Source organism: Malus sylvestris, chromosome 13, assembly GCF_916048215.2.
Source record: "Malus sylvestris chromosome 13, drMalSylv7.2, whole genome shotgun sequence".
In the NCBI taxonomy this organism is placed as follows: Eukaryota; Viridiplantae; Streptophyta; class Magnoliopsida; order Rosales; family Rosaceae; genus Malus; species Malus sylvestris.
Genome location: NC_062272.1, coordinates 1,666,700 through 1,677,448, shown reverse-complemented (window position 1 = coordinate 1,677,448; position 10,749 = coordinate 1,666,700). Strand labels below are relative to the sequence as shown.

The 10,749-nt window shown below is 34.9% G+C and overlaps 2 protein-coding genes across 5 annotated transcripts; one reads left to right on the top strand and one right to left on the bottom strand.

Annotated features, from left to right (window-relative positions):
• Positions 1–482: 482 nt before the first annotated feature.
• On the top strand, positions 483–1,305 carry LOC126594790 (uncharacterized). The gene has a single exon (XM_050261045.1). The coding sequence runs from the start codon at positions 714–716 to the stop codon at positions 1,188–1,190; it is 477 nt and encodes a 158-aa protein (XP_050117002.1). The 5' UTR covers positions 483–713; the 3' UTR covers positions 1,191–1,305.
• A 3,043-nt stretch (positions 1,306–4,348) lies between these two features.
• Positions 4,349–8,810, bottom strand: LOC126597298 (protein WVD2-like 7). 4 transcript variants are annotated; one of them, XM_050264079.1, is made up of 10 exons: positions 8,466–8,810; positions 8,287–8,367; positions 7,050–7,715; positions 6,362–6,583; positions 6,215–6,258; positions 6,046–6,132; positions 5,840–5,948; positions 5,662–5,733; positions 5,337–5,447; positions 4,349–5,091 (listed from the first exon to the last, which is right to left on the bottom strand). In XM_050264079.1, exons 2-10 carry the CDS (start codon positions 8,326–8,328, stop codon positions 4,621–4,623), a joined length of 1,824 nt encoding a protein of 607 aa, XP_050120036.1. In that variant the 5' UTR covers positions 8,329–8,367; positions 8,466–8,810; the 3' UTR covers positions 4,349–4,620. The 4 variants fall into 4 exon arrangements, with proteins under 4 accessions (XP_050120036.1, XP_050120037.1, XP_050120038.1 ...); XM_050264080.1 differs by having other exon boundaries at positions 8,287–8,363; XM_050264081.1 differs by having other exon boundaries at positions 8,287–8,363; positions 8,631–8,810.
• Positions 8,811–10,749: the final 1,939 nt, after the last annotated feature.

Below are 10,749 nucleotides of genomic sequence, written 5' to 3'. Positions count from 1 at the left end.
GATAATGTTTGAGCTCAAAAAGGTTACTAAGTAACCTGATTTAGGGTCGTCTTAAATGAATAATTCGTGATTTTAGCCTAATTGAACTATATACTCTTCTTTTTTTCTTAACTTAAGGACTAGGAAGTTCGAAACGAGTTGACATCCAATAACTAGAAGCTATGTGAACAATCTTAGAGTTTTTTCGACTACGTCTTACTTAAGAAGTTTGTTTACCTTATACATATTAAATAACTTCAAAATTTGTTCATCTAGCAGGCTACTATTGACTTTAAAATTTAAATAACACTAATAGCCAAATTCAAAACGTAAAAGTGATGGTAAGTAGAATGATAAGTAAGAATATACTAAGTACAGGATTCGAAACCTCCCACATATCAAAAAGAAATTCATAAAGCGAAAGTGTAATGAGACATCTTCTAACTATATACGGTCTAAAACTATTTAGGTGTAGCTGCTCGCTGCTAGATAGAATTTGCTTTCTTCAACAATCCCTTTTGGCCCCTCTATATTTTCTTTCTTTTTCTTACTCTTTGAGTCATGACAAGACCCTCAAAGTCTTCTTTCTAATAAGAAAAGTTGTACAACCACCTCCACCTCCACCCACTCCACTTGTTTTCTTTCCCAAACACACACACACACAGACATCCCTTTTCCTTCCACTCTCTCACTCATTTTCCTAAACTCCCACAAAATACTCAGCCCAATCTCCCATGGCTGCTGCTGCAAAGATAAACCCACTCATTCTCTCAGGTCTCTTTTTGTTCTCAATAATTCTCAGCTTTCCTGCAACAACAATATCAGACAATCCCTGCGCGTATCCATGTTATCCTCCACCTACAGGCACCGGAGGCACTTTTACTCCAACAACTCCGACCACCACAACGCCATCTCCTCCGTCGTCCCAAACCGCGGCATACCCGCCTCCGGCCGTCGTCAACAACCCAACTGGATATTACCCGTACAACCCTCCTCCGTCTACTTATAACGGCGGCTATGGATATGGTGCTAATCCTCCTCCGGACCCCATCTTACCTTATTTTCCGTTCTACTACAAAAACGGTGCTCATGGAAACCAAGACGCTTCGTCGGCAACCTCTGTAATCAGAAGATCGTCAACGCTCTTCAACACTATTGCCACCACCAATCTTTACGTTGTATTTGTCTACTTCTTTTTTAACTTTCTGTAAAAGTTAGAAAGTCTTCTTTGTTTGTTAGAAAGTCTTCTTTGTTTTAATGAATTAATGAGCTTAGTCGCAATTATCTCTCGTTGGAATGATATCAAACGTCATTTGTTTTGTTTAATGAGATTAATCATGTTAAATATTTTTATGCTACGCATTTTGTTACACATAATGTATGGTATACACTATTATTACTAGATCACGCCTATTATTTTTTTTTTAAATTTCTTTAAAATCTTGAGTGATCTAGACGTTAAATTACAAACATATGTTAAATGACATAATTTTGTAAACTGTACAGACATAATTTTGTAAACTAAAGGACATAGAAGTTGATGAGTTAATTATTACTAAAATGTTGATTAACATGCTTATTTTTATTGTTGATAAATCATTTAGTTTTCAAATTTAATGTCCCTAGCATTACCCATATATTTAGTTGTAAAGATGATGAGATGAATTGAGCATTGGTGACCACCATGGGATAGTCCAATAGTTGAAGATAAATTTCAGGCCTGTATTCGAATTTAGGTGCTTTTTGAAAGAAAGAAAAAAACGCAAAATATGTGCTTCTTGCAGGAATCGCTTAAAGTGTTTATTTTAGGATCCATTTGAATTTTTACTAAAGATTAGTTTTAAAAACATTTTCACCAAAGCATTTTCACTCGTTTTAGATGTACTTCCAATTAGTCATATTTAGAAATATGTAAGATGATGAGGTGAATTGAGCATTGGCAATGTAAGTGAGAGAAAACAGAGCAAACGTTAAAGAAAGAAAATGAAGATGATGATACTATATTCGTTTTCTTTTGTCCTAAGGTGCATGATTTGTAAATTGTAACCAACCATTTGTGTATTGCATCATTTGTTTTGGTGATATTTGCAGAAAAGGACAGCAAATATGTTTAATTTAACAGTCGGGCAGGACCATGGAAACTTCACGATTCCTAGTCAATTATGCTCCTTAGGCTCCTTTCTTTCATTTTTTGTCTTCATTCCAAACTTTTAGTATAGAGTTAAGGACCGACCCCTCATGACCATCAAGTCAATTGGGAAAGGGAAATGTTATTTGAACTCATTTAATTTTTTTTTACACCTAATTTAGATTTTAAATGTGAAATATCTTTATTACTTTATTGCATAATTAAGATAAAATTAACAAGAAAAATAAGATATTAATAAACCCACAATCAGTAACTAAACTCTAACCATTACGTAACTTTTAACGTACGTTTTGTTCTAGCATAAACCCTAAGACGCTTCCATAAAGAAAAAATAAACTCTTTTTGACGGATAGAGGGTGATTTTGAAAATTTTAATCCTCCAACTAAAATATAAATTTATTTATGCGAGAGTTGAATTATTGATTTATTGACATATATGCCATATACTAACATTTTGACTATTAGCTGTATAAGTTTACCAAGTATTTGTTCTTTTTGGACACCATTTACCAAAGTCTTCTACTTCTTAATTTACATATAACCATAACATCCTGCTTTTGTTATTGGATTACATATCAATCTGCTACTACTTAATTTGAGAGTTACAATTAGATAATAGACAGCATTGATTAGCTAAGTTCCTCATGTCTGCGTTCGTATAATATCTTACTGATAAAATTAGTCTTTGCTTTGCAATCTAAATTCTAATTAGCCAAACCACCAACAGCTGCATTCTTTGCATCATTGTTTTCGCATGTTTCCCAGCTCTTTTCATTTGATTTTGGTTTTTTATTTTTTAAATGAGTGTAAAGATAAATTTACATCCTTAAATTGGGTTTGTGAGGATAATTTAGGCAATAAATTTGGGTTTAAAGAGATATTGAAAGTTTAATTAAAAACAATATGTGTGTAAAGAGTAAGCTGGGTGTAGAAAGATGTTCAACGGGTTCAAATAAAATTTATCATTGGGAAACTGTATGATGACTAATGAACCTAAGCATCCAAATATGTTTCTTTAGAAACAATATTTATTTAAAACTAATCTAAACCGTGAGAGAAGAGAGTTTTGAATAGTATAAATAAAGGGTGATGTTATTCACACGCTTATTTTTATCTCTAGACACTCTTTTTAATTTTCAAATGTCAAATCGAAATGAATTGATGAAGATCAATAGACAAAAATTAATAAGAATGTATGAAAGATAAAAAGAAGTGTATAAATAGCACGACCTTATTAAAAATAGGGAATGAAATTGCTTTGTTAAAGCAAATAAGGAATTTCTTTGCATGTGTGTTGTAATGAGGGGTGACTACGTAGGTATCTAGGTCAATCCTTTCACAAGCACTAATAATTTGGCGTGTAATTAACGGAAGGAAAATGTTAGGGAGACTATCTTTTTAGATTATAATTTGTAAATCACATGATGTAGTGATTGATCGTTGGATTTATTTTATAATGATTTAAGTAAGAAGTCCAACCATTAACCATCATTGTACCACGTCATGTGATCTACAAAATATGGTATAAATAAATAGTCTTAACATAAAGGATATTGTTTTCAAACTCTGAGGTTTAGCTGGTCTACACCACAATAATAAGATATACAACCACTAATCAAACCCAATTAGCATAAATCCAATAGCAATTAGGCTATTAGGTAGGCTTAATTCATGGTATGGCCGTTTGTTCGCGTAAAACGCAGTATTGCTCTTAGATACGGTGCCACATGCCGTGCACGTGACTCTAAAAAGAGAAGGAACTATAAGTTGCAACCTAACCGAAACGACTAATAAGTACTTGATTGAAATTTGAAACAGCTGAAACAATAAGGATGAAATTGAAATCCGAGTCAAAGTAGTTGGTGACTTTTGTGAATTGCTTCATACGCAAGATAAATGCCAAGGAGAAATCTTGATCCACCAATCAGTGAAAGATGGGTCAAGTTTCCAACTTTCCCTACCACAATTTTTTGTACAAGTGATGACGAAGAAGATGGAATTGAATTTAGAATCTCGAGTGCAAGAGTGAAATGCTTTTTATCAACTCATTAATTCATTTTAAGGTACTTGATTACACAGTACTAATCTGACACATCCCGAACCAAATATCCACGTGAATGCTGAGATCAAAGCATGTTGGCCGACGCTCGAAGGATGACGAAACCATAAAATGAAGGTGATGCGTGAAAAATATGAAGAAATCAAAACAAGAATTCACAGTGCACGGAAAAAACGCTTATTACATAGTCCGCAGTGTCAAAGCATAGAAGATAACTTGGTTTGATTACATGATAAATAAATTTAATAAAACATTTAATTGTAAAGGTGGCAAGAGGGCCTAGGATTCCAATTTTTCTACTCCCTCAAACAGCACAACCATATATTATTCTCTCTTCGCCTACATGTTTTGTTACAAGCTTTGCTTCCATTAAAACTCAGGCTTGCAGTGTTCACCCTGCACGGCTGACTATATTCCGTCTCTCGGTGTTCATTCATGAGGCAACACCAACTGTTAGATGACCCATTCTTGAACTGCTTCCAAAGCCGACGCTGACTTTCACACCCTTCCTTGCCATCTCTCTGCTGTTCCTTTCACCTCCTACTTTCTGCTTCCCCTCAGTTTTCTGACTTTTTGCCATTTTTCCGCTCTCTAATGATCGATGTTTCTGTGTATTAACATTCTTCTCTCTTTCTTTTGTCCTCGTGACTTCACCTTTTGTTGTATCTCGGGACAAGTTTTTGCTGCTCAATGTGGTTGAAGAAACTGAACTAGCTTCAGAGGGCTCAGCCATCATGAAGTTAGTTTCTCTTGAGGCCTCGGGCAAATCTGTTGTGTTTACAGAATCACTATCAGTAGGAGCTTCAGACTTTCCTGTCTCCGAATGTGATAGCAATCTTGAGGTAGCTCCACTCCCTGGATTTGTTGACATGCTTTGTACTTTAGAGGATTTGGTAGATACAGCCTGAAAAACATATTGAAAATCCATGATTAACTGGGCCATTAGTTTCCAATTTTCCATTTCGAAATCTTAATCACATTCAGAACTGAACTGTTTGGTGCGAGAAAGAACATCTGGTCATGCTTTAGGCAAGGTGGTGAAACCATGCAACAAAATGGAACAGCAACAAGTCATCCTCTAATCTCAAATTTATGCTCGATTCACTTGGAAGTTCTTGTCTTAAAATGCAATGGATGGCATTTATTTACCTTGCTCGCATCATGCACTGAATTCACAGCTGAATGATAGAAAGAAGGCATTGGTGCTGCTTTGAAGTTGAGGCTTTTGCGGAATTGTCTAATCTCAGCTTCGTTTTTTTCCTGCAATAACAGTAATGTAACCCCGCTGAGATTCTTAAGCAAAGTTTCGGAAGTATGCAATAAGGAAAATTTGAGTGGCTTCATCATTAACCATTTGGATCCTTGCTCCAAGCATCAAATATAGCATTCTACTAGTTTGAAAGACATAATTGTCTTCTTTGACACACCGATGTCCCACAATGAACTTGTCAAATAGATGAATCGTCTCATTTACCTGCTTTCTTGCTTGGATCTTATTCATCTCATCTTCCTTGGCATGCATTTTTTCTTCCATCTTCGTGAAGAACTGGATTGTAAGAGCCACAAGGACAAAGGAACAAGTCATTTCAGCATTGTAAGCAATATAAATCTTAACCCAAAATCTAAAGGAACACCAAATTCTTAAAAAGTACATGGTGGCTTGCCTCTTTCCTCCTTTCTGCTCGTTCAGAACTTTTGAAATTGAAAGTTGCAACACTTGATCTTGTATCAGACTTGGTCAAATTGACTCTTTGGTTAAGCCTATACGAGAGAGGAATATGGAAAGGGTGACCTCACAAAAATTCTACAGTTTGAGAGGTAGAAACACTGATAGCATCAGTAAGAAATTCTAATAAACCTGTTTGCCATTTGGCGTCCTCGGGACTCAGGCTTGACGGCAGGAGGTTGAGGTTCACCAAGGTTCTTAACACAGTACTCTTTATCACTACAATAATGCAAGAACTATGCATATGAGGTTCCATTCAGTAAAACATTTTGGATTTCTACTTGCAATCAACAATATATACCTTCGACTCTCATGAGCAGAATTTCCCTTCAGTTTTGTAGAATCCTGCGTGTAGAATCCAAAGGCACACCAGTTTTTGAGAAACCAATATGCTTACAATGTACTATGTAGAGGGTGAAGAACGTCATAAAGACGATAAAATGCTTACCTCTGATTTTGGAGTCCTGCGAACAGAATGTGTAGGTGGAATTGCAGTTTTTGATGACAGCTTTTCTTTATCCGTTCTTCGTGTACCCTCTCTTTCTCTTGTATTAGATTTATTTGTAGGAACTTTAGACGACTCAGCAGAAATGCTTCTCTTAACCGGAGAAATGCTGGCCTTAGATTTTACTCTGGACTTGGAAATTTTGGATTCTTTTCCAGCCTTCAACTAGATAGGAAACCGAGGAATTTATAGTTAGTATTGTTACTAACTAAAGAAAAATGAGTTAGGGGTGGTTTGGGAGTGAGTTGCTTAAAAAAAAAAGCACCCATGAAAAAAAACTGTGAGGGTTTTAGGTGTTTAGTAAACTGAAAAAAAAAAGACTTATTTTGGAAGCTGCTGTGAGAATAAGCTGAAATCAAAGGAAAAAGCTGAAGCTGCTATTTGCAGCTTTGGAAAACTGGTTTTTTTTCAAAGCACACGGAGCTACAGTACTCCTTTAATGAAAAGACCCACTATCATATTGTTTTTTTTTTCTTTTTCCAAAAGCACTTTTACATAAAAGTTTACCAAACACTCTGCTGATTTATTTCACAGCCGTTTATTCTCACAGCACAGTCGATTATTCTCACAGCAGCTTTTTTTCAAAGCACAGCAATACCAAACCAGTACGAAGTGTTCTATAAGAACATACCTTTGAAGAAGAATTGTGCAAACTTTCCACAATGGTGATGTTAACTTCCTCATCTGCTGCAGTCTTGGGGTTCATATTAACAGAATTACATGATTCATCAGCATTCACAGCATCACCATTATGATTCTCATTTACATTGGTCTCTGGTTCATCGATACTTGAAGAAAACATGTCACAACCTATTCCAGTTTGATGTGTTTCCTCGGGATTATCATCTTTAATATCCACCAGAATATGTTCATCGTTCAACTCAGATGCCCTCTGAGGATCAGACAATGAAACTTCAGGATCTTCCCTTTCACATTCTTTCACTTCAAAGTCTCCGAGGTACTCTGAACCCTCCGAGGTCTCATCAAAATGAGCGCAACTATTATCTTCATTTCCGTCTTCAAATTCTTCTCCGTACGCATCACTCTCCAAGACATCATTTTCACAGACTTGATGATTTGAACCGCTATAGCACTTGAGTAAATTTGGTTTGGGAAAACCCTTCTTCTTGAATTGAGCTTCGAAGTAAGCTTTCCTCTCAATAACTGAACCCGGTTTCAAGCATTTTTCAACCTCTTCAACATATCTGTTATGCGAGAAAGACGATCTCTTTTCCCAAGATAAAACTTCGTTTTCAAACCTCCCGAATGATATGGAACCAGAGTGTAAAGAGTCTGCCTGTCCATTTCGAAGAAGTAGCTGTTATAAAAGCGGAGGACTACAAAACAGAATGAATCACTAAATATAATTTGTCAATTCATCCACTAGTTTGGACATTCATAGCAGAATGGCACATTGTGGGAGAATTTGGATGCACTAGTATATCAATTTCTGGGCACTTCTACTGAAAATTAACCAAAGGGATGCAAATCAACGATCGGAAAAGCAGATCAGAACTCATTGATTGCCTCGAAATGCAAGTTCATCGCGCTTTCCATATGACTTACAAAAAACCATATCGTGCACAAAACATTTCATGTAAGGGAAACATTTGTTCCAGCTAATCAACCTCTAGGCCTATATTTATTTTCATTCTTTGAATCCCATATCTAGCGCAAAAATTGAAAATTAAACACCGGAAACAAAATGGTTATCAAACGGGCCCAAATCTTCCTGATTAAGCAGTTAATCTCATACTGGTGCAGAATTTAAGAAACATTACTCACTAACAAACATAATTAATCAAGAAAATTATTCTCGACAAAAAAAAATAAAAAAATAAAAAATCAATCAAGCATAAAGAAGTTACCTGACAGCTAAAACCAACAGGCTCTTCTATCTCCCCAGACATGACTATAATCTGCCCTCGAAATCTCAAAGGAATGCCTATCTTTCAGAGACAAAATCTGAGTTTAGTAAGCAAACAAACATGGGCAAGCAAGTCCATTAATTTATCAGAAAACCTTGCAAGAAACGTTAAGAATTTACCTTAATCAAAACCCCATTTCACAGCTACAAGAAAAGCATATCAAACAGTGATCTGGGATTGGATAGAATTCCAGAGGATTAAAAAGTTGGGTTATGAAGGATGGAGGAGCTAAAATGTTAGTCGGGAATCTGAAGCAAGCGTGTTAGGAGCGAAAACACACTCACATGAGTCTAAGGCACAAAACCCACTTGTCTGTCTGTCTTTAGATCTTGGTTTTTTGTTTTTTGGGTTGCAAGATTAGATCTTGTTGTTTGGCTAACAAGCTTCTGAGGTTTCTAGAGAGAGAAAGAGCAGGAGAGAGAGAAAGAGAGACATAGACTTTTTTGGTGAATGAGTGAGAAGTGATTAGTGTACTTATAAGTTGTTTTCCACGTACGACATCAAAGTGTGAAGTCGGATTTGCTTGAAAAGGTTGGATTGTGAACTGTAGCAATCAACGACAAATCTCAATCGGTGAGGGTTTTGGTTGCCCTTTCGCATCATATTATTATTAATTATGGAAAATTTTGAAAGAGGTCCAATATTATAATTCATTTTTTTAAATAGGTTCAATTTTTAATGATTTTTTACTTTTGAAATAGAGCCAATTTTTAGTAAGGTGCCCCTTTAAATTTCTCTAATTTATGGATAAAGATTTTAACTTGGGCGAAAATGGAGTCGGACATTGCTTGCCTGGCCAGGTTTTTTTTTTTTGTTTTTTTTGTTTTTCCTTCGCCAATACAATTAAACTTGCATTTTCAACTATGAATTTGACGAATGGACATTAAGAATAAGTTGAGTGAGCATCGAAAATATTTTGGTTTTTGGCTTCGCGTGTGTATAATGGCAAAGCCAGGAATTGTTGGGGAGAGGGTGAACTTAAAAGAGTGCAAGGTTCAAAAAACTGGCAACAATCTAATCCTTTTATATAGTAGTGTCTTCCATAATTTATCAGTACAAACAAATTTCAATTGTTGTCGATGAGATTTCAGGTCATCAAAATATCGCATAATAAGCTCGTTATCAATTAAAGTAAATACATCTCTCTCAATGTAAACAATCATGCTACCACTTAACCATTGATCTCTCATTTGTACACAGTAGTGTTTTCACAATATTCATAGCAGAAAAAGCTCTCACAACTGAAGCGGTTGTAGCCAGTAATACCAAAACCAATGTAAGAAGCTTATACGCTATCATATAGCTTGCACACCTCCTGATCTTCACCAACTCCTTTGCAAGATCACTGCTTCCTCCCAGTCTTAGACTCTTAATCCTAGAGTAAAATATACTATATGACTACTAACTAATTAAACCAACAATTCAATTAATCAATACCAATAATCATATAAATTATTCAACAATCCAAAATTCAATTCCATTAATCAATATCAATAATTAATTAATCAATAATCAATAATTAAATTTTTACCCTAAAAAACAATTTCATTCATCAATAATCATACATAGGATTCATAACTATAATCAATAATCAGTAATCAATAACTATATTAGTGTATTACTCTATGATTCTTTATTAATTAAACAAAATTTCATATTAATTAATCAAATTAGGGTTAAGGTTGGAAAAAATCAATTAGAGTTAAGGATAATATAAATTTAAAAATTAAGAAAAAATAAAACATGAAGATCTTTGCTCTTTTTTTTATGGGAGTTTTAACAAAACACTCATGGTACTGTTTACTTTTAACGAAAAACCACATTTTTACATTTAACTAACACTATTTACTAAACCTTTAAAAAAAGGTTTTCGTTAAAAGAGAAGTTTTTTTTTATTTTTCATTAGTTTTCTTTTTTTTAATGGAATGGAGGACTTAATGGTGTGAAGGCAAAGGTAACAGGGGACCCATGTCAATTATTATTTTTAATCAACTAAATGAAACGCATTATTTGATTAAGGATTTTAAAAAAATAATAAAAAATAAAACACTAATGCATAACAGCAGCAAAAACCCATAAACTAGAAAGCAAGCTGAGCAGCCATAACTTCCGGTGGGACCAGAGAGGCGGAACCATTGCTCCTAGGCTTAATTTTCGGCAAGGGGAAGGATGGATGTCCCTCTTTGTCCCTTTGTAGCTTCGCCACTACGTGTGTATATTACCACATACAAAATAAAAATAGTACATAACTCAATCCAGTACAATACGTAAGCCATATTTAAAAAATAAATAATTAGATTGATTAGTTGATCTCCAACTCGTTCATTTTTTTTTTAACAAATTCATGAATTCACCGGTCAACAAATTTTAAACACGCAATCGATCTCAGCTTTTCATATTGAC

Coding starts and splice junctions, on each gene's coding strand:
- LOC126594790 (XM_050261045.1), top strand. CDS start 714: ATGGCTGCTGCTGCAAAGATAAACCCACTCATTCTCTCAGGTCTCTTT.
- LOC126597298 (XM_050264079.1), bottom strand. CDS start 8,328: ATGTCTGGGGAGATAGAAGAGCCTGTTGGTTTTAGCTGTCAG. Junction 5,949..6,045: donor GGACGCCAAATGGCAAACAG/GTTTATTAGAAT, acceptor TCTCTCGTATAG/GCTTAACCAAAGAGTCAATT. Junction 5,448..5,661: donor AGATCCAAGCAAGAAAGCAG/GTAAATGAGACG, acceptor CTGTTATTGCAG/GAAAAAAACGAAGCTGAGAT.